This window comes from Chanodichthys erythropterus, chromosome 18 (assembly GCF_024489055.1).
Source record: "Chanodichthys erythropterus isolate Z2021 chromosome 18, ASM2448905v1, whole genome shotgun sequence".
Taxonomy (NCBI): domain Eukaryota; kingdom Metazoa; phylum Chordata; class Actinopteri; order Cypriniformes; family Xenocyprididae; genus Chanodichthys; species Chanodichthys erythropterus.
This window is the reverse complement of record NC_090238.1, coordinates 13,414,682-13,442,256: the sequence shown is the minus strand read 5'-3', so window position 1 is coordinate 13,442,256 and position 27,575 is coordinate 13,414,682. Positions and strand designations below refer to the sequence as shown.

The window sequence follows — 27,575 nt, the reverse complement described above, 5'->3', positions numbered from 1 at the left end:
TATATATCCTACAGCCTGAGATGTAGGATAAATACATTTTTATTCTTATTTTATTTTTTATTTAATTTAATTTTATTTTTATTTTATCAAGACAGCCTTTCTTTATTGATCAAATAATACATTTGAATGTTCATCTGCACATCTGCTGTCACTCACCTGTTGGTCAGCACTACAATTATTATTGATTTGTTACCAGACTTTTTGATATCCTTACTTGAGAGAGTTTTTCGGTTGGCTCTTTGGGTCCTAGATCTAATTTCTTGATGTCACATTTGGAGTTTTCTTCACATGAGTGTCTATATAGCACCAGTAGACAGATACATTTCTTAAAAAAACAAACAAACAAAAAAAACAGAATAGTAAGTTCTTTTAGGAGCTTAAATCATACTTTAATGACATGACTACTGAAATAGTGAAACCCTTTTTGTTTCTAACTGGAACCTTTATTATTACTTTCTAAACTTTATATCCAACTGCGGCCAGCTGATCAGCTGAATTAAGTGGTTTGGGTTTGAGCAGTGTCTTAATTTTCATTAAGTGTCCTCTCCCCTTGAGGCTCTGCATCCTTGGACTCAGCTGCTAACTGTGTTTCCCTTGTCACCGATACACTGGCAAATTCAATTTCCTGTCTCCCGGGTTTTCTCCGCAGGCCCTGAGCTGACGTTTGAACAACAGGGACTTACTCCATCACACTGCAGCCCCAGGTTGAGCGTGGTGACTAGGATACAGTTACCCATCATCCTCCTGTGTTTCCTGTTGAGATATGCCTGTACATGTGTTTGAGAGTTGTGCGGACATTTTTCTCTGCTCGCGCCTCTGTCATTGGGATTAGATTAGCCTGTACTCTCATGCCTGGATGCTTTGCTGTATTAGCTGAGCCCCAGCAAGGCAGTGGCATTCATGGGGAGATGGCCGGTGTCTACAATAGAGATAAAGCTGCTGGATTTCAAATCACACTATGCTCACTGACCTTCTGTGAAATGTTAAACCTCGGCCCAGCTCAACTGCCGTGCAATCTCACCGTCTGGCAAGCGTCACGGAGAAGATATAAACCTATGGGAGGAGAATTCTGAGGGAATTTGAATGTCAAGGTGTGTGTCTATGTGTGTCCACATGGTTTAAACGCTCCATGGTAGCCGGGTCTATTTGATTTGCGGTGCGATAAGACCAGGCTCTGTGGTGTAGCGGGTCATATGCATCAACACAGCAGCTCTGTCAGATTTGCTATCGTCGAATGTGGTTCATCTCTGCCGAGTTGGGAGCTGCAGCCATTCTGATTTTATCACCGCATGTCCCCTCCAGCCCCACGCAGGCCTGTCCTGGGTGGTGGTCGCTTAATGGTTGAGGATTGTAACCGCTATCACACAGGTCCCTGGTTTGATTCAATGTAGAAACTGAAATCAGAATCCTGATGTGTTACAGTTTAGTCATTGCAATGCAATTGGTTCTGGATATATATATATATACATACATACATACATACATACATACATACATACATATATACAGTGGTGGTCAGAATTATTGCACCCTTGGTAAATATGATCAAAGATGACTGTAAAAATAAATCTGCATTGTTTATCCTTTTGATCTTTAATTCATAAAATTAGCAAAAATCTAACCTTTAATTGAAGAAAAAAAATTGAATGTGGGGGGAAAGTCACATTATGAAATAAATGTTTCAATTGGTGCCTCATTTTATGAATTAAAGATCAAAAAGATAAAAAAATATATATATATATATGTATATGTGTGTGTGTGTGTGTACATTTTTATAAATTGTATGTGCATAAACATACATATACATTATAAATATATGTTTGTAAATATATAAATAAATTCTTCAAAACTTTAAAATGTTTCAGAAATTTTAACTAGCTATCTCTGCTGTATGTTTGCCATCCAATATACCATATGATCTTGACATGAGCGCAAAGAAAAGTCCAGTGCTGTTTATAGAGAGGCTGACATGAGATCCTAACCCTGCTGTCAGAATGCTAGTGGTGGAGGCTGCATTGCTTCATGAGGGGGTTGGTAGATGTGATTGAGATCCATTAAGCATGATCACATTATAGATATAAATCCACAGCTGAACACAGCTTGTACTTTTATGGAGATCCATTACAGCATTTATTCAAAGCTCTTGTTCAATTTGTACCTTTCTTTGCCTCTGATGTATCCAATAAGGAAATCCGGGGAGTAAAAAGAATGAAACTGTGGTGCTAATAAGCTGAGATGTGGTGAAAATCAGACTGTTTTAATGGGGTCTCAGATTCCAATGGAAATGAAGAGAAATGGTGCTGATCCTCTGGTGTTCACGGGTGAAAGAATTAACACAGCTTGTCACTCGGTCCCAGCCATCCTCCCGTTACCAAGGTAACGGACGCCCGTGTGCCTCGGACTAACCATGGTGACACAGTTGCCGCTGCAGCCTGAATGAACCTCTCCTCATGGGCAGCAACCCAGCCAGAGCTGAAATGAGCAGGAATTGGAGTTTCTATCTCAACAGAACAGTGCTAATCTACCCTAATGACCTCTGTGGGGAAAATATATGCAGCCTCTGACACTATCAAGTCTTTGTTTCTGCTTTAATGAGCTCTCAGCTACTAGGTAGAACATTCACGGTAATCTGCTTATTGGCCGCAGTGAGATAAAACAATTTTAGGATATCATATCTTAAATCCAGCTTTGTGTGCTTAAATTAGAACAGGATCATTTAGATACTACTATAATGACAGAAATATCTATAAGGATACTTTCTTGTTGACTACATTTTTTTCTAATAAATAACCTTGTTAGGATTTCAAACAGGAGGGGACATCGAGGGGAAAGCAGCAGCGTTGGAGGCTAAATTTAGCGATGAACTACCTTTAACAGTAGCAATGACAGTATAGCTCAGTTGTTTTCAAAAACACTGATACTTTTCCACTAGCAGCAGTGTGGGGCAACCACAAAGCTGGTTGCATTTCTGTTTTCAGTGTCACATTGTAATTTGCATGTGGTTTTACTGCCGAGCGAATTGTGGCAATAATCAGACGTGTTCTCATATGTAACACTGGAAAATCTGATTCATTCTAGTGAATCAGTTTATTTGGAGAGTTCATGTAATTAAACTGATTTAAAAAAAAAAGAAAAAAGTTCAATCTGATGCTATGCATTTTAAATCTATTTATAGCAGTTTAATAATATTTAGTTAATCTTTATATTCATAGTGTCAACTTTGTTGTATAAATTAGAATATATTCTAGGTTTTTTTTAAGTTATATTTAGTGTAAATGTTTAAACGTTTAATGCTGTTACCCTTTTTGAGTTACCCTTTTATTCATTCAAAATCTCAGCATTTATCTGCCAAAATTGATGCTGTGATTAAATTGTAAATTACATGTATAATTATTATTCAGTATATTGCTTCATTAAGTAATATAATTTTACTATATTTAAAATGCATTTTGTAAAATATAATATTTTATATATTTAAAATATTTGTATATAAAATATGCATTATAAATATTGTTTAAGGAAAACAAATGAGAAGAAAAATATATACATTCTATATACAAAACCATTTTGCTTTGCTATCATTTAAAATATTAATTTTTATCTGTAAATTTAATAATATATAAAACTAAAATGTATTTATAATAGGGATGCACCAATGTATCAGACGGTGAGATTGCACGGACGATTTTGCTCAATTTACAACCATCAGCATATCGGCTTTAGCAGGAAAAAGGCCGATATAGCAAACTAATGGTTTATTAATAAACTGCGTGAAGGCATTGAGCTGTATTATGTCTGTTGCATTATCCTAGCACTGCTGTCTGTGCTTTAATGCTAATCAAATAACAAAAGATCACACACTATTCTTGACTAAGCAACTTTTCTAACTTTCATAAGTGTAGCGGACCCCATCCAAGTAATGACCAAAACTTTACTTTTTTTTTAGGGCCTGCTGAATGTTAAATGGATCAAATCAATGTTCATTCGAAGTTATTTGATGATGCAGCAATAAAACTTCTAGTCTAATTTAATGCAGGTGTTTTTGAACTTTGCTGATTTAAAACATGATCAAAATACTATCTATTTTGATGACAAATTTCAAAACACAGCAAATGGCAAATATTGATATCGGTATTGGCCAATAATTGTTTGTTAAAATCGGTATTGGCCCCAAAAAATGTAATTTATAATTTATAAAATAAATTATGAAATAAAAATATTTAATACACATTTTTTAATATTTTTATATATATATATATATATATATATAGATATAATATATGAGAGAGAGAGAGAGAGAGAGGGCCAGATTTACTAAATGGGGCAAATTAGTATGAGAGCGCAATTCCATAAATGCGGCGATGGGAGTGGCAAGTTTTGCGTGTGATCTAAGTGGCAAGTTTTGCGCGTAATCTGCTGACGCGTGAAATAAAAAACACAGACGCAGTCAAATAATTTACATAATGACCAACATAGCAAGCTACCAAGAGCAGCGCAAATTAGCATTGGGTCGCAAATTAGTAGAGCTGTTGTTCATTAGGTCGACACAGACGCAACTTGTTACATGTAATCTGACAAACACGTACACATATATCTATACATGTATGGAAAAACATGGCTTGGCAAACGATATGTTCAGATAACGTCCTCCTCTAGCATTTCAAAAAAATTAATACGAGTGTAAAATCTTTTCTCTCTTCTACCACCAACTTTTTCACAACTTTATATTTTAGAAAATTTAAAATGGTACTAACTGTCTCCTTCAGCATTGCTTTTTGTCAGTAGAGTAATGTGACTATACTACTTTAAAGTGTAGCTTGGCAGGCTATGGATTCAAAGTTGCTAACACAACATTTGAAATGAGACTCTTTTCAGCCAGACCTTCATTAATATAGCAGATGTGTTCAGATTCAGTTTAAGATATGGTCTGCTCTTTCACAGAGGGTAACATTAGGCTTTTCTCTGGGGTGACTGTCTCAAACTACATATTTTCAAAGTTGTCTAGTGTTTTTAAGACGTTTTTTTAAAAGCTGAAATATTCTTCAATTGCACAAGATGTCCAAACACATCCACCTGAATGTTGTAGAACAAACCCAAACCTGTGTTAAACAAACCTGGAACATTCCTGGTTTTAAGAGAGAAAGAGTAGTTATGCTCTCAGACAACTCTGACATTCTGAGTCAGTTGTTTTAACCATCATTTTTTTCATAGTGAAATTGTTCACAGACCATCCATGCACGAGGGTTTTTGGCTTTGATTAAGTACACTTGGTAGATTAATCAAAAGAATGGTTGTAAATCATTTCTGCAAGTACTAACCCATGATAACTGTGTTAAGCTGTGGAAACTCTTGCTCAATACTTGGCTCTGGGCAAAACAATACTGTGAGCAAAGCGCTGCACAGACCAGCTGTAATTAAAAGCTGTAGTTTCAAATGGGATAAAAAGACTCACTGCAACTTTTGTAATGCTTTTTTCATGCCAAGATTAAAGCCCTTTGATTATTTCTTGTGTAATTAGGGCTATTTGAACGCCGAGTGGTTGTTTTTGTGTCTGCTTAGTCGAGCCTTTGAGTTGGACATGGTTTTTGCTTTGAGCCGTGTGAAATCTCTACCTGCCACTTCTCTGTTGTGGAGTGATAAGAGAACTGCTTTAAAAACAGACTGAGTGCAGCTATTTACTGCCTCTGCGGCAGAGAGAACGTGACCTTTCACCTATCCCTCGTTTCTCGAGTATTGACAACACATGACTTTTTGTTCAAGCCGACACCAAAAGCCATAAAGACTGGATTTGTTTTCAAAGCATGAACATGTGGATTACCTGCTTCAAGAATGCCAGGAGTCCTCCAGCTAAGTCTTCTTATGCTTGTTTTTCCTCATGTAAATGATGTTACTTGTGGCTGTTTTCATTGAAACATGTCTCTGCAGCTCATAGGAGTTCACAGGCCTGCATCCAATCTGATGCATGGGGGGGCGGGGCTTCGGCAGTCAGGTTAGTGGGGCATGACATGTGATTCCACAAGAGGAGGGGTTTCCACAGGTCACACCCTTTCAGAGAATTCTCACAGGTAAACACTCCGAGCAGATGAGTCAAGGCTTGCCGGGACTTTGACGTAGGCTGTGGATTGTTTATGCCCTCAAAAGCAAGATATTGCGTACTTCGTATAGTGCCTTGGAATTATGGGTACCGTGGTGTGAGATTACACATAAATGTCTTTCTGTCTAGAGGGAAGGAAAGTGTTTGTCACAAGAGCCGAGAGAAGCCTACGCAAAGCTTATGAATGAAATCTCAGAGCAGGTACGGAGTTTATTTTTACTTTCTCACAGGCACATTTTTATATGTCAGATGGATATTAAGTGTGATGTGCGTCAGGAAATAGAGGTCTTGTGGGATGGATGGCAGTTGTTTTGACGTAAAGCTGAAGTATCCTTAAATCTGATTACTTACAGTGAAGTCTTTTTTTTTTTTCTTTTCTTTATACAGTACTTTTTTTACCCTCCAGCAACAAAACAAACTCTTCTAGGAAACTCCACTTGTTTAAACCCCATTGACAGCTAGTTCATCACCAAGTTTGCATGAAGAGAGATAGGAGTTTTTGGGGTAGGAGCTTTTGACTTGATTCAGTAAGCAATCACCTAGCAACTGCATAGCAACATCCTAGCTACCACCCAAGCATAATGGTGAGTTTTGCACTTTAACATTTCCTTCTGACGTCATAAAAATGTAGTTTAGTCTAATTTAAATCATTTGTTGAGAATGTGACGTGTCAGAATTTTACATAAAGTTTACTTTTTTCTTGTTTTTGTGGCTGAGTGACTCACTGAGCGATTTATTACCAGCATGAATGGACTCATTACTTGTTCTTCACCCACTTTAAATGAGTTTTGTGCTTGTTTTAATGCAGCTCTCCCAATCAAGCGAGCAAAACAATGACAGTTTGGCAGTCGCTCGGCTTGTAACATCAGGACTGTCCGTGTCTGCATGTTGAATAGAGGATCTCTCTTGGCACTTGTGCATGCGGTTAATAGTCAGATGTTAGGATGGGTGATGAAGGAACAAAGTCCTGTTCTTTGTCATTGTGTTGTCTTTGTTATGTCAGTCATACTGGCATGCAAATGAACATAGCCATTCATAGAATAACATTATGCATTTTAACACATGGCAGACACAAGCGGACATTAATTTATTCAAGCTCCAACGGCCGGTTGCTTGCATATGCAGATGTACAGTATATGACTATATTAAACACAAATTGCATGTATGTATGCATTTAATCACTGATTTATGATGAGGCTGCCAACACAAATGTTGATTTAGACAGGCAGATGGTATTTGGGCTCTGATCAGAGCATCATGCCTAATTATCTGTAGCTTTAACCCACCCTCTGTGATCTGGTTTTCTGTCAACTGGACGCACGACTGGAGAACATTTATAACTATTTGCCAGAGAAACACAATCCCAGAGAAACAAACATGAGCCTGGACATCAGATATAATGTGTCATTCATAACAATCCTCCATGTTGGAAACAGTATACATGCTTTTCCTTTAGTTTTGGCCCAATTATTGTTACATTTTGGTTCAGATGGCCTTAGGGTGTGTTCAACCTTGGCAGGTTTGGTTCAATTAAAATTAACTCTGGTGTGATTGGTCTGTGGGTGTGGTTCATTTGATTAAGTGTGAAGGCTGCCATTCGAACTCTGGTGTGCACAAAAATGCGGTCTGAGACCACTGAAAAGATGTTTCTCGGTCCATTTCCAAGTGAACTCTGGTGCGGTTCGACTGAAATATGCATGGACCAAAGACATCTAAGCGAACCAAAAACAGCAAGATGCGACCCTAAAAAGGACAGAATGCTGATGCATACTTGTTTTTTTGTCATAGTTGTGATGTTGCCCATGACAGTTCAGTACAGGCATCAGAACGGCGTCTCCTTGCAGCAGATCTTCATTTGTGCGTGTGATGGAGGGATTCCCGCGGCTGTTTTGACTCCTTCACACATTTTATAAGCTCTTCACAAGTTGTCAGCTCCATCTTATACCATCATATGTATGCACATAAAGTACATTTAGCCCAGAACACATCATTGATTTGGATATTTGACAAGTTCTGTCACAAAATATATGCCATAAAAGCCATATTTTTTTATTTATGTGTTTTTGTTTAGTTTTTTTTTAATCTTAGGTTCGGTGTTAAAGGAACTTTTTTTTTTTAAATAGGCTCATTTTCCAACTCCCCTAGAGTTGAACAGTTGAGTTTTACCATTTTTTAATCCATTCAGCCGATCTCCGGGTCTGGCGGTACCACTTTTAGCATAGCTTAGCATAGTTCATTGAATCTGATGAGACCAATAGCATCTCGTTCAAAAATGACCAAAGAGTTTAGATATTTTTCCTATTTAAAACTTGACTCTTCTGTAGTTACATTGAGTACTAAGACCAACGGAAAAAGAAAAGTTGCCATTTTCTAGGCCGATATGGCTAGGAACTATACTTTCATTCCGGCGTAATAATCAAGGAACTTTGCTGGCGTACCATGGGTGCAGCAGGCGCAATGATATTACGCAGCGTCTCTCACAAATGTCTCCATGGTTGCAAGGCACACTCCCTGTGTGAACACGGAGTCACAGCTACTGCGTAATATCATTGCGCCTACTGCACCCATGGTACGCCAGCAAAGTTCCTTGATTATTACTCCAGAATGAGAGTATAGTTCCTAGCCATATCGGCCTAGAAAATCGCAACTTTTCATTTTCCATCGTCTTAGTACAATTTTACAGTTTTAAATAGGAAAAATATCGAAACTCTTTGGTCATTTTTAAGCGAGATGCTAACGATCTAATCAGATTCAATTAACTATGCTAAGCTATGCTAAAAGTGGTACCGCCAGAACCGGAGATCGGCTGAATGGATTCCAAAACGGTAAAACTGTGGAACAACTGTTTAACTCTAAGGGAGATGGAAAATGAGCCTATTTTCAAAAAAAGTGGAGTGTTCCTTTAAACATGACAGTGTAAATGCTAAGTGAACCAGGATTAAATGTATCAATTTCTTTTTTGGTCCGGCCAAAAAAAGAACCAAGAGAACCGAATTACAAGTGTGAGCACACCCATAAAGCCCTGTGTTAATGTTCTCTTTTCGAGGCTAATGTCAGAACCATTGTTTGTATTCTAGTGTTTTAGAGCAAAGTGTTATAAATATTTCAATTCATGTTCAAATGTCACATGGCTGGTGCAAGATCTTCAAAGTCACCCTTAAAGAAAATCTCTCACATTGCTTATCTCTTTTTGAGCTAAAAACCATTTGTGTATTGAAAATGTTTAAAAGACAGCAAATGTGAAGAAAAATATTGTTCTAAAATAAATCAGGATGGAAGGGAAAAGAGAAATCACGTCGTTGCACTTCCTTATTGTATGATACTTTAAGGTATTTTGCAAAAACTTTCTTTGAAGTCAGAAATAATGGTCAAGAATGATGTTTTGGGTCTCTCGGGACACTATTGGCAGTTGCCAGCAAATTAGGCCTAAACAGAGCCCTGCGTTGTCATGGCAACAGTGCAATTAAATTACTTTACTGTCAGCTGTAATATAATTTTCCTGTGCAGCGGCTCACGGGACCGGAGCGCCCAATCGGAGGGTGAGTGAAATGAGCGCTCCTCATTGGAAAGATGCAGTACATTGATTTTTCATGAATGATTTTAGTGTCCGTGTTGCATTTCAATGTGTGGAGAGCTAGTTTGAACAAGAGGTGATTTCGTTTCGCTTCAAAATGCTGCCTTTCTCTGCAGCACTTAAGTATAATATTTAAGTATTTCTCTATTCTGAAAGACAAGCAGTTTAAAGCCTAGGTCACATTGTTTTAGAAAAACATAATCTGCTCTTTGAAGAGGAAAAGCAGAGTCTTTTTTTTTTTTTACATTTTCATAGAATTATTTTTGGCAGTATGTTTAAATGATTAAATGTTTGATGGTGACTTTCTAGTAATTGCTTTTGCAAATGGACTTGGTGCGTTGAGCGAGAGAGTAATACTAGAGAGACAGCGCCACATAAATTGATCTTTGTGACAGATCATGGGGAAGGTCGCAGTCTGTTTTTCTGGTGTCATGTTCTGAGTATTTGATTCAGTGATTGACATGCCCCTATAATATCTTTCCCATCTGTCGCACCCAGTTCTTTATGGGATAGTGTATTGAAATAGATCAGGGGTACCCAGTTCTGTTCCTGGAGATCTACCTCCCTGCGAAGTTTAGCTCCAACCCTGATCAAACACAACTGAAGCAGCTAATTAAGATCATCAGGAGCACTTGATAATCACAGACAGGTGTGTTTGATCAGGGTTGAAACTGAACTCTGCTGATCTCCAGGAACAGGACTGGACACCCCTGAAATAGTGAGTAATTTTTAGGTTAGCAATACTATGGCTGTCATTTTGTTTTAAAATGTGGGAAAGTAACAAACAAGCCGGTTGTAGTGACATCTAAAATGGCAAGACTTAATCCATGAATATTAAGTTATACATAAGTATTTATCTTGTTTTTTTATCCTTTTACTGTGGCCAGTATATGTTGATCTGTATTAGCTCATTCCTACGTTGCCTCTGTCAGTTCTGGGATTTTGTAGGTCAATGGATAAAGGCATGGATCAGCAATTTAATATAAAGTATGATTTAAAGTATGAATTTAAAGATTGAATTTAAAGCATGGTCCAGTGATAATGTTTATGGGTTCTAATCCACACTAATGTAACATTTATATTAATACATTAAAATGACTGTTTTCTATTGTAATATATTTTAAAATGTAATTTATTCCTGTGATGGCAAAGCTGAATTTCCAGCATCAATACTCCAGTCTTCAGTGTCACATGATCCTTCAGAAATCATTCTAATATTCAGATTTTCTGCTCAAGAAACATTTCTTATTATCATCATCAATGTTTAAAAAGGTTGTGCTGCTTATTTTTGTTGAAACCATGATGTATTCTTTGATATAAAAGTCAAAATTTCTGCATTAACTTGAAATCAAAATCTTTTGTAACATTATATGTTTTACTGTCACATTTGATCATTATATTCTTCTGCTCTGTAAGTCTATGGCAGCCCACAGAACCGCTTGCAAGAAAGTTATGAAATTTGCCACACAGATAGAGACCAGTAAAACTGTAACCATAGCAAATTTAGAGTCTCTGACTCAATCCCTCTGGCGCCACCAACTGTCCAAAGTTGCACTTGTGTTTATAATAATAACTTTTGAATTGTAAGAACTAGAAACAAAGTTCTTTTTTCCCTCTGATTCCTTGGCTCATCGTCTTTACTCAAGACGATTCGACTGCACCCTATGATGTCATTTTCCATCATGAAAATATTTCTGCCATCATTTTTTGAAAAACATACTTTTTCGAACTCCTCCTATGCCGTTGCTCCGATTTTCATAAAAATTGAACCAGATCATCTTCAGACTATGCCGACCAAAAGCTGAGGAATTCAAGTCGACTCGTCAAATCGTTCTCAAATAAAACATGAACAATTTTTACGCAGCCTTTGCGAAAATAGACGTAAGGCTGTATCCCCTCAACTCTTTATTGTATTCAGACCAAACTTGGAACATGTCATCACAAGCATGACCTGAGGCAACATGCAGCGTTTTGGCGCAGTGCAACCTACTGGTCCGGAGATACGAAAAATTGCTATTTTTGCTTATAACCTCTGAACGGTTTGCCCGAAATCATAAAATTGGTCTCGGGACAGAATGCCGAGTTGAATGATATCCAATTTTCCCATATCAACCATTTTGTGCATCTGCCATTTTGAGTTTTGTGGTAAAATGCTGTATTTTATTAATGCATTAGGGTTTTTTTATGAAACTGTATAGATCACCGGCACAATGCCCTGAATGAGCCTGAGAAGTTTCGAGCCAGCAACACCTAGTGGTAAAATCAAATATTCACATGCTTCTAACTTTGGATTTGGTAGACTTTTTTTTTTTTTTTTTTTTTTACGGGAGTCATCTCCTTAGATTCCTGAATCCTTGCTGAGTCCAACTATACCAAACATGCTAGGTTTCACCTTATGGTTTGTAAAATGTTGTGATTTAGCATTTAAACATCTTTCGCTAATATCTTCACAGTGGTGGGAAAATTGGAAACATAGGTTGTTGATTTAATGCTAATAGCCAAATGTCAAAATTGTGATAGTAAGTGGCAAAAAAAAAATATTAAAAAAATGCAATCAAAGTCAGGTGTGGATAATTTTTTTATACATATGAATGTCTATAAACAAAATTAGATAATTTCACCAAATTTGACACACTTACTTATGGGCACACTCTGACGTGAAAAAGTGGTGGATGTGCATTAGTTGGTGGCACTATAATTGAACAAAACATGAAATTGGCTCTAACTACAGTATTGACTTCAAACACGCAGTGTCTTTGTCTCAGCTGCTATCATAGTCCATTATGGTTGGTCTACTGCTAGCTTCCTTGTTTGCTTATGTTGTGCTTGGCCCCTTAATTGCTGCTTGCAGCTATATTTATTTTTATCTTTGTATGACAACTAAAAAAAGAGCAACTGAGGGAACATAAAACAGACAGAGCAGATCAGTTGTAGATGACCTTGAGTATTATATTCCATTTACTTGAAGTATTTCACACTATAGCAAGGCTTCTTCAGTTGCTCAGTTGCTGGTCCATCATCTGGAGCCGGCTGGCGTGCCGTGCATTCTTGGTGTTGACAGAGTAGGATGGTTCTCATTGTCTCGTTCTTTTTGTGCTCTCAGAGAATGTTTTGTTCCTTGAATGGAAGTAAGGGCTTCCTGCAGTGATCTAAACATCAAGTGTTCTTACTCAACCTTCAAGACAATCAGTCTGTATTCTTCTACAATAATTTTGTAGTGGATTTGGATTGTGTATTTGGATTTGGATTTGTGTCAAGCTGCTTCCTATACACTGACTCTGTTCCAAATGCTCCTCTTAATGTGTTTTATTTTCACTTTTGATGTTTTGTGATTGTGATCATGTTCTCTTTGGTGTATTCCATAGGAGCCTTGGTCTAAATGGGTCCGGTTATGCCTCCCAGTAAGAAGCCGGAGAATTCCGGGGTCAGCGTCGCGAGCGGCCTGAGCCAGTTCTATCAGGCGAGCTCCATCACGCGAGCCCTACAGGAGGCTGAGGAAATGGACCTGGCTCTTCCGATCATCAAACTGGAGAAGGGCAGCGTGGAGGACGAGGAACTCACCAACCTCAACTGGCTCCATGAGAGCAAGAACCTGCTCAACAGTTTCGGTGACCCCGTGCTGAGAAGCGTCAGTCCTGTCCAGGACCTGGACGATGACACCCCACCCTCCCCGGCCCACTCAGATCTCCCTTACGACGCCAAGCAGAACCCTAACTGCAAACCCCCTTATTCGTTCAGCTGCCTCATTTTCATGGCCATAGAAGATGCCCCTTCCAAGAGACTGCCAGTTAAAGACATATACAACTGGATCCTGGAACACTTCCCTTACTTTGCCAACGCCCCGACGGGGTGGAAGAACTCAGTCAGGCACAATCTGTCCCTCAATAAGTGCTTTAAGAAGGTGGACAAGGACAGGAGTCAGGTAAGGATGCCAAGATTGTTCTGCATCAATCTTTAATTGCACAGTGGGAAGTGCTGGCCTTAATTTACTCTAGTTTTCATTTAATTTTTCCACTTTTTCTTTACTTTCTTTTTTTTTTTTAAGTAGTCGAGACTACAAATATTTGCTTAAACATTTTCAGTAGCCTAAAGGCAGCTCTGCTGTTTTCAAAAAGGGTTGCTGTTAGAAACAGGTTAATAACAAAATGTTATGCTGCTGTTAGTAGTCCAATTGTATTGCATATAGCGTTTAGAAGCAAAGATGTGGTTAAGTACTTTACACCAACCTAAAGTTTTTTGTCAAGTGTCGCTGGGAATTCCAGTTAATTTGCACTGAATAGTTTGTGCGGTTCATCAATGAACCAATTAATAAGATGATTTACCAATCAATTTGATTCTTTTCCCCTTTCGAATTTGCCATTTTTAAACCTTTATTGTTTTATTTTTAACTTTTAACTTATTTTTTATGAATATTAATAATGATTTTTAATATATAATATGTATAGTAATAAAAAATAGTAAAAAATGCTTACACACACACATTTACCTTTTGAATTTGTCATTTGCCTTTATTTTTATTTTTAACCTTTTTTATTACTAACGAGCTAATATTTGTTTTATTATTAATAATTTTAGTGACATGGTAAGCTTTCATGTAATTTTATTTTTTCAGTGTTTATTTTTCATGATATCTAATGTATTTGCTAATGTTAATGAATCTAGCCTTTTTGTTAATTTTTTTTTTTAACAAATTTTATATTTTGATATTTATATAGTTAGAAAGATTTTGCCTGCTTAAAAAGCTTCAATGCAATATGTATTGTAGCTAATTACTTTTTCAAAAGAGTTGTTTTCAAATGAGTAGCTTTGGAAATCTACGCTGCAGGAGTGTGCTGATCATGTCAATATTTAGGGATGAGACTTGTTATCTTGGTTTTAATATGGGTAAATGTTGATTGAATTGATTCCTGAGAACATTTTATAATTGTTTGATAAAAGGATGAAGCTTATGAATTGGGACTCATTAGATGCTTATTGAGTATTGATTGATTCTTGTCAAAGGCTGATAAATGCATTCCTGTGCGAGTATCATGTTGAGAGTATGCTGTGTGTGTGTTTATGCTGTGCATGTGTCTGCAAGTTAGTCAGAACAGTAAAGCCATTCCATGTGACTCTTACAGTTCACTGCCATCTGGTCCCTGGCTGCGGAGCAAAGAATTTTTTCTGTATATGTGTCTCCATAGAAACAGCTTTGCAGTTGACATGGAAAGTAAGCTGTTGCTGTAGCAACAGAGAAACTGATGTGTTTGTGTGTGTATGTGTGTGAGAAACTGTTCTGGCTGGCAATGGCTAATCCAGCAATGGCAGTATAGTGGGCTGCCACTGCCCCTCTGTGTCGCTCAATTAACCCCTTCACTCCTGCCACAACAATAAGAACACTTCCGTGACTTTTGTTGCAGGGTGTCCATAAAGAATGAATGTTTTTTTATTTGTTTGCCATGGTCAAAATATTTGAGTTTTGAGGGACTCGATCAACATGTTCTTTGTTTATTATTATGGTGACTTAATATTGAATTTAAATTAAATTTTAAATCTTGGATTGGGGGTGTTTTTCATCTGCTGTGATGACAATATCCATGCTCTGCACCCAACTCAAGATATCATTTTAATGCTTGTTCTTAATATGCTCATCTAATTTTATTTAAATCCAGAATTTAATTTCCTTGCTGAGATTCACAGAGTTGAGTTGTTTTTTTCTTTCTTCAGTAAAGAAAAAAGTTTGAGCTCTGGGCTTTTTGGAATTAAATGTTTCTTCTCTTTTTTTTATTGCTCAAAGAATATTTAATGTTGAAACTTCTTTATTATATACTTAGGGAATGCATGCAAATAAAAACAATATATTTATGAACAAAATGTAAAGAAGTGGTTCTTGCTTGTTGTTGGTGGCTGCTTGGGCATTGCTAGGGTGATCTTGGTTGTTGTTCATAGTTAATAGGATGTTGCTAGATGGTTAATAAGGTGATCTAGGTGGTTGCTGGATGGTGTTTTTTTGTAAAAAACTTGCAACTACGATACTAGGGTGGTGTTCGTAGTTTCAAGGGTGTTGCTAGGCGTTTCTAGGGAGATCTAGGTGGTTGCTGGATGGTGTTGAATGTGCAAAACTTGCAACCATGATGACAGTGTGTTGTGCATGATTACTAAGGTGTTGTTAGGCAATTTCTAGTGTGATCTAGGTGGTTGCTGGATTGTGATTGCATATGGAAAAGTTACTGCTAGGGTGTTGTTTATAGTTACTAGGGTGTTGCTAGGGTGATATAGGTGGATGCTGGATGATGCTGAATGTGCAAAACTTGCAACCATGATGACAGGGTGTTGTGCATGGTTACTAGGGTGTTGTTAGGCAATTTCTATTGTGATCTAGGTGGTTGCTGGATTGTGATTGCACAGCCACTGAATGTGTGGGGGTTTATGATGTAAAACTCCGGACAAGTTTTCAAGTGTGCGTCCATTTTTAACGCGTCTTGACTGTTGTACGGTCTGACATAAAGGACGGCTGAGATCCCAGTGTGACATGAGGATCATGTTCGTACAGTCTGACAAGCAACAATCGCAAAGGACTGTTATAAATCGCACAGTGTGCACCCAGCTTAAGGTGTTGTGCATTGTTATTAGGGTGTCGGTATATGGTTGGTAAGGTGATCAGGGTGGTTGCTGGATGGAGTTTTTTTGTGCAGAACTTGCAACCATGATATTAGAGTGTTGTTCATAGTTACTATGGTGTTGCTAGGCATTTCTAGGGTGATCTACAGTAGGTGGTTGCTGGATGGCACTTGCTTGTGTAAAACTTGCTGCCATGATGTTAGGGTGTTGTGCATTGTTACTAGGTAGTTGCAAGGTGGTTTCTAAGGAGATCTAGGTGGCTGCTGGATGGTGTTGCATGTGCAAATCTTGCAACCATGATGACAGAGTGTTGTGCATGGTTACTAGGGTGTTTTTAGGCAGTTTCTAGTGTGAATTAGGTGGTTTCTGGATGGTGATTGCATGTGAAAAGTTGCTGTCATGATGATAGGGGTGTGGTGAATTGTTACTAGAACATTGCTAGGCGAACTTTGTGGTTGCTAGGGAGTTGCTTTCTGTGCCAGCAGGTCAAAAGCCCCAAGACACTATGATACTCTAGTCCTTTAATTATGGTCTCTCATTCGATGTGTATATGTGTATATATATATATATATATATATATATATATATTTTTTTTAATTGTCTGCCAGGTCACTCAGATCACTTAGAAAATGCTTAAGTTTAATTCTTAGGCTTAGAGGTTTGTTAAATTCCTCAAGTCTTGGTATGATAAATAGTAACTAATTTTTCATGAAACAGCTGTTTTGCTCAATTTTCTTTCTTGCAGATTGATATCTAAAAGTTTTTATTTTTCTTCTCAATAACATTTGGATATTAAAACTGAATAAAATGGCAACAATAAAAATAATTAGCTATGTTAGCTGATTACCTTAAGGGTGTGTTCACACTTGTAGTTCATTTCTTTTGGTTCGGACCAAAAAAGAAAATACATTTAGTCCTGGTTAGCTTAACATTCACACTGTCATTATTAAAGCCGAACCTAAAGATATAAAAAAACAAAACAAAACAAAACAAAAAACAGAAAAACAATGCTGTGTTCTGAGCCAAATGCACTTGTTATATGTGCATACATATGATGGGATTTTGACCAGCTGAGAACTCCTGAAGAGTTATAAAATGTGTAAAGAAGTCAAAACAGTGCCAGGAATCCCTCCGTCATGCACAAACAAAGATATGCTGCAAGGAGATGGCATTTCTGATGCCTGTACCGAACTGTGATGGGCAACTTAGCTCCTATGATGATAAAAACAGGTATACTTCAGAAATGTTGTTGCTTTTAGGGTGTATTTGGTTCATTTAGGTATCATTGGTCCGTGTTGCATTCATATTTCACTCAAACCTGCCCCAGAGTTTGTTTGGAAGTGGACCAAGACCCATCTTTTGGGTGCACACCAGGGTTCGCACTTAATCAAATGAACCGCACTAACAGAGCAATCGCATCAGTTTGTTGTAATTAAACGAAACCTGCCAAGTGTGAACACACGGTATCACCATCATTTTATACTGCTGTAACACTTTCTCCAACAAGCATATGTGGGCCTGTTTTCCTGTTTGTTCATGTGACATTCAACATAGAGCCAATAGAACATCAAAGTTTTCCAGAGTTGTTTGTTTCATACTAAAAAGTTTCTGTTAGGTCACAAAGTCATGATTAGCCATATGCCTGTTCATTTGGTATTTGATTTAATTTCTCTAGCCTCATTGGCCTACTTAATGAATGAGATGACTATTTTAAGTCTGTTTTAATTTCAGATTCATTGTGGATTTGCTATGCAATCATGCATCACTCTACATAATGAGACAGTAAGGGGCAAATTAAACCAGCAAAATAAGAGTCTGAATAAACAAACATTTGATAGATGCACAATCCCCAGGGGTTTACAGAGGAATAATTAATTTCGGCCAAGAGGAGAATCAAATTAAGAGATCCAGACCTCAAGAAAATGTTTTTGCTTTTTACAGATTGAGAATGAGCTGCACCCGCTGCTAGCATCATTTGCGCATGCTGTCTGCACTGTTTTAGCACCAGATTCACAAAGGAATTATGCAAATAGGGTAACTGTGCAAATGTGGCCACAAAATTAGTGTTGCATGGGGCAGTTGTGCCTTATTCACGTAAATGTGCCCAGACAATTGCTAAAAGACAACAAAAGGTACAATTTTCACACAGGGGTCTTAAAATGACTGCTTCAGTAATCTCTAAAAATGTCTACAAACAACACCTTTTTAAATATATCTCTTTACTGCCAGCATTCTGGCCAGTAGTAGTGCATCTTAAATTGTGTCAAGCAAGTGAAAATGAATCCAGCACATCCAGTAATAACCCTCATTTACATCAAAACATGCTGTGTTTGATCAGTAAAGAATTATGTTAGTAGTGTAATTAATTTAATAAGATAATATAGTTAAATCATATATTTTAATAAACAATATATTTTAATATTTTACTTTTGATATCAGAAAAAAAATTGTCATTCCAAAAATGATTTTTTTATACATTTTTTATTTTATATAAAATAAAAATCATTTTTTATCATTATATATTATTTTATATATATATATATATATATATATATATATAAATAAAAAATATATAATAAAAAATATATAATAAAAATTATAATATATACTATTTTTTTTTTTTTTCTTTCTTCCTTTACCTCAACTGGTAGAGCATGGCACTAGCAACACATTTCAATCCATAGGGAATACACATACTAATAAACTTTTGGATAAATATTTATATTCATATTTAATGTGTTTGGCAGATGCTTTTATACAAAGCAACTTGCTCTGCATTCAAGGTACATTTTATTAGTGTATACATTGCCTGGGAATCAAACTCATGACCTTGATATAACTGGGTATGTTAAATAAACCATGGTTTTGCACTAAAATTCTGTGCGCTAGAGTGGTGCAAACTCTTTAGGGATTTCATGCGTGCATGTTCATATAATGCACAGTGACTGGTGAAGAGTGAGTGCTCTAGAAATGACACCCTGTCATTTGTTTCCATGGCACTGTTATGAACACAGGATTTGAACTTGGCACCTGAGTGGTGGTTATATGGGTGGATCTCCAAAGCTCTTGTGTCCCTTACAAAGACTTTCACATACAGGCACATGTATTGGTGTTTATACATAGAGAGAGCTTTGATGATTAATGTGTCTTTTCCATTGTTGATGTCATCTCCATAGCAACAGGACGAGGTTACACAAGATTTGCAGTTGAACAGGTAACAGCGGAGTCGTTTATGAAGAAACACAGGATGGAAGAGCAGATGGCATTTCCAGTTGCGGGTAGCATTTTCTGTACTGTCAGCACTGTAATGCTGATGTTCTGGCTGTTTAATTGAGTTTAGAAGTTTAATTATTTAGAGATCAGTGTGTCAGAAATATATATATCTCACTCTCTGTTTCTCTTTCTCTGATCCTCGCTCTTAAATCCCCATCTATATGGATCCGTGAAGGGTTACGCCGATAACGCTGATCCGTGTGACACGATTTAGCCCTCGTTCTGAAAACCAGGTTGATGTAAGATAAAGCCGGCCTGCTCACTGACATGTTCCCTGGCCAGCTGTTATGTTCCCTTTGGACAGATGTTGGTTGCGAGGGAAGCTGTGGGAGATTTGCACGCAAACCTCCCTTTGACGTCACCAGCCCGCCCAACTTTCGTAGGCTGTGCTGTGTTATCAAGGGTTATGCGACCGCTCCCCAGGGGTCCTAATGCTGAGACCACAGTATCTGCCGATCGATAGCAGTCGCGGAGCTGAGCGCTGACTCTCAGGGTGTCAGCACCTTCCGGAATCTGAATCTTTTACTTCCTCTTAATGAGAGCAAGATGAAGATTTAACTGTAAAACTCTTAATTTATTGCTTGGTGAGGTCCAAGCATGGGTTTTTCCAATGTTTTTGCAGCACAGATAAGACTAGTCTTGATGATAAGAAGGGAAACTTCGGGAACTTTATGGATCTGTGAATGTTTTTTACAATTAATGTAGGTTGTGATGATAGAGAAAATGAAACAGCATTCTGTGCTCTATTTTAACTAATGACTCACTGACCACTTATTTTAATTTACAATAACTATCTTGGGTGTTTTTGTTGTTGTTGTTGTTGTTTTATTTTTATAGTGTTCTATATTTGCTCTAATGGTTGTAAGAAACCATTATTAGCACCCTGCAAAAGGAAAGCATGATTAAAAGATTAGTTCACCCAAAACATGAAAAAAAAAAAAAAAAACCGTCATCATCATTACTCACCCTTATGTTGTTCCAAGCAATATGACTTAGTTTTACTGTGGGAGGGAAAAAAGTGACATTTTGGCTACTTTCACACTGCAAGATTTAATGCTTAATTCTGATTTATTGCTCAGATCCAATTTTTTTTGTACAGCTGTTTTTTGTATGGCCAGTATCTATGGAAGCTTGTTTCCACCATGAAATAAAAAATAAAAATAAAAAAGGCAACTGGGACTTTTTATATCACAATTCTGACCTTTTTTTCTTGCAATTGCGAGTTTATATCTCACACTTCTGATTTTTTTTCTTTTTTTTTCAGAATTGTGAGATATAAACTTACAATTGTGAGTTATAAACTCAGAATTGCATGATATAAAGTCAGAATTGTGTGATATAAAGTCAGAATTGCGAGTTATAAAATAATTGCAAGTTATAAAGTCAGAATTGTGAGTTGTAAAGTTAGAATTTGTGATATAAATTCAGAATTGCGAGTTATAAAGTCAGAATTGTGTGAAAGTCAGAAAAGTCAGAAATTATAAGGCACAGTTGTTTATATCATGCAATTCTGACTTTATAACTTGCAATTGTGTTTATATCACAATTCTGATTAAAAACTCACAATTGTGAGAAAAAAGTCAGAATTGCGACTTTATATCTCGAAATTCTGACTTTATCACCCAATTCTGACTTTATAACTTGCAAAAAGTAAGAATTACCTTTTTTAATTTAGTGGAAGAAAAAAGCTTCCATAAATATCAGATTCCATTGTGAACAGATCACGGTCCTGAACTGACCCGCATGCACAAAGGAATGATAAAAAGATGTCACGCAGCATGCTGTCATATGGAAGTAAACAAGGAGGACATTAAAGTAAGTGATTTATGCACAGGCAATATTAAAAACAAAAAGATGAGGATGCAAAAAAGAGCAGAGTTTTTTAACATTTGACATTTTCCTTGTATATAGAGCTGTCACTGTAATACTTCTCTGGCACTTAGTTCTCTGACTACCTTTCACAACATCTTTGAAGTGTCTCCCATGAACACAGAATTGTGAAGAATGTCTAACTAGAGTGACGTGAAAGTCGCATGAATTCCTATATGACTGAGGTATGACTAGAGGTCACGTTGCAAAACATTAGACCTGTATCGGATGACATATGGAAGTGGCCCAGATCAGAATTGAAAAGATCAGATTCCATGTGGTTTGTGCTGTTCACGCTGTCATAACAAAGACAGATCTGAGTCACATATGATCAAAAATATATGGATATGGGCCACATTTACCTGCAGTCTGAACATAGCCTTTAAAGAATTGTTCAAATTTAATAACGCTGCAAAAGTATCAAAGTATTGTAAGCTATATTGTAAGCTTGCCTAAATTAAAAATATATATATATATTAAAATGATTTGCTAATCAGTAATCAGACATTGCTACTTATATTAACATTTTCAGTGAATGATGTTCATTAAGTATGCAATAAATTGATCAAAAGTGACAGTGAACACATTCATAATGTGACAATTTAATTACATTTCAAAATATGTGTCTCACAACAAAATGAAGGTCAAATAGAACAACATGAGGGTGAGTGAATAATTACAGAAATTTAATTTGCTGGACGGCTATTCCTTAAAAGCACAACCTAGCAGAATTGGGGTACTTCACGGATTGTGTTGGGACTACCGCTTTTAACAAGACTAACGTGGAACAGATGAAAGGATAATTGCAGCTAATGCTGTCATTTCAGCTGTACAATTGAGCAATTTTGGAGATTGCTTGACTTGTCTGTTAGTCTGTTACCGATATAGCCCCATGAGTGCTTCATCATTAGGTCGTTTCACCGACAGAGCAGTGTCTGAATTTGTGTGTTGAATACAAGTCTGTCAGGTTGAGGAGTGTTGTTAAATGAGATAATCTGTGTGTTAGAAATCTTTACCATCTGATTATGGAAATCAACGTCTTTTGTCAATTGTCTGTGCCTTTTGGCGGAGCTTCAGGTGCCTGATATGCAAGTGAACCTCAGCAGTCCTTGTGATATCAGCGTGTCTGTTTGTCTCCCTACACAATTGCTAACAGCTTTTTTCAAATGAGCAAAATAAGCACAGCAGGGGTGCACTGCTTTTTTCTCTCCATGTCTATTGCTCATATTTAAAGGTTTGGGTATTTGATCAAACTTATACAAATTTTGGTGCATCGCTCATCTTGCACCATTTGTGCTTTGGACATGAATTACACTTCAAATTGCTTGAAGACTACAGCATTGTGGAGATTTGGGTGTGAAACTAGCAACCACTTAGCAATGCTCTGAACACCCTAGCAACTGCATAGCAACATACTAAAAAATCACATGGCAACCACCCACATCATCTTGCATTTTTGTTTTTGCAATTTTGAGCAATTTTGATCTTTTCTTAAGAACATAACCTCTCACATATTTTTTTTATATTTTTTATAATTGATTATATTTATTTGATTGTATAATTAATATAATAATTTTATAAGTTAATTTTGTTTTATAAAACGTTATATTGTAATAAATGTAAAAATTAATAAATATATTCAATATTTTGATAAATATTTTGATAAATATAATATTGTATATTTTATAAAATAATTTTTAATGTTATTTAATATTTATGACCACTGCATTTTCAATTAGGTATAGCTTGATACCACTTTTCCATGTCCGATACTGTTTATATATATATATATATTATTTTATTAAAATAATTCTCATTTTCACAGATTCTGCAAGGGGTTCACATACTTTTTCATACTTTTTCATGTGTATATATATATATATATATACACACAGTGGCATGAAAAAGTATGTGAACCCCTTGCAGAATCTGTGAAAATGAGAATTATTTTAATAAAATAAGAGGGATTATAAAAAATGCATGTTATTTTTTGTTTAGTACTGTCCCGAGTAAGATATTTTACATAAAAGATGTTTGCATTTAGTTCACAAGAGAAACAATAGCTGAATTTATTAAAATGTTCAAAAGTATGTGAACCACTGATTCTCAATACTGTGTGAGGTTACCTGATGATCCACGACTGTTATTTTGTTTAGTGATAGTTGTTCATGAGTCTCTTGTTTGTCCTGAGCAGTTAAACTGAGCTCTGTTCTTCAGAAAATTCCTCCAGCTCCTGCAGATTCATCAGTTTTCAAGCATTTTTGCATATTTGAACCCTTTCCAGCAATGGCTGTATGATTTTGAGATCCATCTTTTCACACTGAGGACAATTGAGGGACTCAAACTCAACTATTAAAAAAGGTTCAAACATTCACTGATGCTCCAGAAGGAAACACGATGCGTTAAGAGCTGAGTGGTGAAAACTTTTGAATTCAAATATCAAGGTAAATTGTACTTAATTTTTCTGCTGGGAAACATGCAATTATCTTCTGTTGGTTCAGAAGGGCAGTACTAAATGAAAAACAATGATATTTAAACAAAATAAGAAAAATTGTGACATCTTCATCCTGTTCAAAAGTTTTCACACCCCAAAACGTTTTTTTTTTTTTTAGATGTAAACAGATATGTATAGGCTGCACATCATTGAAAACACTAAAGGTACTCATTAATGTTATTCTTAAGTGAAAAATAGTTATTTTTGCCTTTTTCAGAGCGATTTCTGTCTTCCGGTTTGAAAAGCTGAGTCGGCGCAACGGCACAAAATCTGACATCATCGTGTACTTTCGGCATATGGGCATGGTCGAACATGCTGACGTAGACCGTTTCGAGTGTTTCTCGACATATATTCATGACATAAAGCTCATTCAATCCAATCACTGCACTGTAGTATGCATAAGATTATAATTGCAGTATTATGCATGAGGAAGTATCACTTCTCTCGCCTCGGTCTCTGTCATTCAGAGACATATCGTTGGTGTTCGTTTCCTAATTGCTACAACACAATGTGTTTTCCTGAGACGCGACCAGAGCAGAGGTTTGTGTGCATGTGGATTGTTTTGCTGTAATCTACCAGCCCAAATGGAAAATATGTTCGCGTGAGATAGCATTACAGCAGAGAATTCAAATGTCACAAATGTGCTGTTCATTCACCTCTGCCTGCTCCAGCTGCGTTCAAACACGCTAGTCGTAGGCTGTTTCCTACAGCAGCACATGTGTTTGTATTTTGCTCACGATGTGGTCAGAAATGGAGTTTGAATACGAACACATGAAAAATATGATTGCTATTATGATATACACGCGGAGCGCGCATATGATCGGTTTCAGCGCGGAGCTCCGCGATGAGTTTAACACTAGCCACGTGGCACATAGCTCATATCTGAGTTTAAAGTTTTTATTTCACACATTCTCCTGCACCAAACATTAACCAGCACGGTGCACACATATTTCATCAAGTCTTCTTCAAATGAATTATATGTGCAAACTGGACACTGATACAGTGGTGTAGCCTATCTGAACGTGACGACATGATTATTCTAATAGACAAAAGACTGATTTTGAGTGCAGTGCTCGTAAACCTAATCAATTATTAGCCCTATTAAATATTCTTTCGCATTTCTCCCTTGTGCTTGGGAGTTTGCTGTCATATTCTCCGTGCTCATATATTAATATTCATTATTCTGTATAATGAGTGTGTTCTATGTCTGTGCTTCATTGGTTGTTCTCTCCCCTCTTCGCCCCCTCTACACTCCCACTTTTCCAGAGCTTTACACACCCATTTTTACTGAGTTTTTGCAGCTCAGAGGTGTGAATGACCAGGCTAAAACAGGGGGGTTTCATGACCCTTTAATGTCTCACTGATATAGATCATTATGCAGTTTCTGTAATTGGATCCTTTCGATGTAGTTAGCAGGCAAAAGATTGAGTCGCATAAAAGGTCACTTTGTTTAAAATGTGATGGCATGTGTGAGTCTGTTAACTTCCTGCACAAGGTTGAGTCACTGATTTGATTCCAAAGCTTGGCCTCCTCACGCCTCGTGGCCGTATGCTGCACCCATGGGGGACACCATATTGCTTGCATATGATCTCGGCGTGCGGTGACTGTGTCTGAATAAACATAGTGCGTGCTTGCCAAAAGGCACGGTTTGCTCGAGAGAGGGTGATTTTAGAGGGGCTACATCTCAGCGGGATTTGATCTGGCCACCCTTCGTCAGTGGTGATCATGCGTGGCATACACACTCTTTCATACACGCACGCTTTCATGCACACTCCTACATCCACATACACTCTGTCCTGGGTACTGTTCTGGCACAGACTGCACTGTGGGAACAGAACTTGTCTTAATTTATCATGTCATCAGCTTTTACTTTTGTATCTGCTGTACTCTGGATGGCTTCAGGCTCTACAGAGGAATCCTTTTTAATTAGGATTACACAGGTCATTAGCAAACCCAAGTTTTTTCTTTGCTCTTCTCTCCACTTCCTCTGTATTTTGGTGTCGGGTTAAGTTATTTATTGATCGTGGTTGCCTCAGTAGTGTGGCTCAGTTTAGCTTCTTTTAGTGACTAAAATGAGACTAAAACTAAAACAATTTCCGATGACTAAAATATGACTAAAACTAAATCAATATTTGTTGTCAAAATTAACACTGGATTGACGAATACTATGAAGGTTGATGAATGAGGTGGAGGGTCGTGAATAACGTCCTGGGTCACTAAAGACCCGAGGTAAGCGTTTAAGTGTTCACATCATGTATACACATGTTCACTCTAGTGTTTTCATGATCAATCGGTGTCACTTCAGAGTACTCGTCCATGTTCCTGGTAGCCTACTAGTAATGAATATTATATGTAGCTGATGTTGTGTTGTAATGCCTACTATTTGAAACATCCCAATAATTTCATTAAACATCTTACTTTTGGGAATTTAAGACATTAAGAAATTTTGTCTGAAGAACATTCTTAAGAAAAGTTTTTGGGAATACAAACTATTCTTATCTTTTTGTATTAAAGCTGCTAAATAGGATGTTTTGTTTTACACATTTTTGCAATATTACTGGAAACTGTCTTTACTAACTGATAAAAGACTATTTATTAGGTGCACTGAAAGGAATAATATTAATATACATCATCTGTGCACGAGGTAGGGCCTTAAAAACATCAGCCAATCGTTTACACAATCATCGCGTAAACGATTGGCCCTCTGGCTTGTCAATCACTGCCGTGACGTTCCTTGTGAGAGACGTGCGAGGATTGGCCCTCTGGCTTGTCAATCACTGCCATGACGTTCCTTGTGAGAGACGTGCGCGGCTGCGCGCTCCAGTAACTTTCCACACTCTACAGGCGCCGCATGCAATGTTTTTGCCCGGAGACAGGAGTAACAACTGCAGATTATGAGTTACCTGCGGTGAGTCCGACATAATGAATCCACTAACACGACACAGCGAATGCCGGTGGTAAACTCGTGTTTCAATACTCGTGCACCAATACTCAAGTTTTGGGAGGCATTCCCACGAAAGGAGGGTTTTTTTTCTTATGCATGCGCTCATTTCAAAAACTCAGTCTTTGGTTTCTCAGTCAACAAATTTTTCAGGCCCTTGATCTTTTTCATAGCATTGTTGTTTTTGATGGATAATGAAAGTAGGTTCATTGAAGCAGGCATTTGTGTTGATTGTTGGAGGTGTGGTGTGTGTTGTTCTGAGACACTGCCCCGTGCATCTTAATGCTCTACTCAGTCTTCAGAATGAGTTGCACATCCTTCAAAAAAAGTTGAAAGGAGAGAGCAAGAGTTGGATAGGGGTGATGTGTTGGACTCATCTCAGTGAATAGATCCAACAATGGCCAAGCTTCCCCCTCCCCAAGCGCCCTCATTATGAATGACCTTTCATGCCCTTCCTAATGCACTGAGAGCCTCTGAAGGTGAGTAGAGTCATTGGCCTCTTAATGCTTCGCTGCAGCACTGCACAATATAGACCTGCTTTAAAAATGCCATTGTGTGCAGAATTCAGCCAATATGAACGAGGTCATCATGTCTCGACCAATCACAAAGCAAACTCACTGTTCCTTCATGTGATTTAAGCCGCAGAGCCTCGGAGGAGATGACGACTCTGGGGCCACAGCCATTAGCAGCTGATGACTGCTGGGATTTGGAGACCAAAGCAACGATGTCC

General features: G+C 37.3%; 1 protein-coding gene across 12 annotated transcripts in view; it reads left to right on the top strand.

The window, feature by feature from the left end:
• Positions 1-27,575, top strand: part of foxn3 (forkhead box N3) — a 117,652-nt gene that overhangs the window by 23,116 nt on the left and 66,961 nt on the right. For 7 of the 12 annotated variants that reach the window (XM_067367471.1, XM_067367468.1, XM_067367473.1 and 4 more), the window contains one exon: positions 13,034-13,590. In XM_067367471.1, the coding sequence (XP_067223572.1) occupies positions 13,048-13,590 (543 nt within the window). In that variant the 5' untranslated portion in view covers positions 13,034-13,047. Of the gene's footprint in view, positions 1-459; positions 1,092-6,105; positions 6,296-6,481; positions 6,679-10,350; positions 10,387-12,836; positions 12,858-13,033; positions 13,591-27,575 lie in introns of those variants that run through there. The other 5 variants (XM_067367475.1, XM_067367476.1, XM_067367469.1 and 2 more) reach the window with 5 other exon arrangements.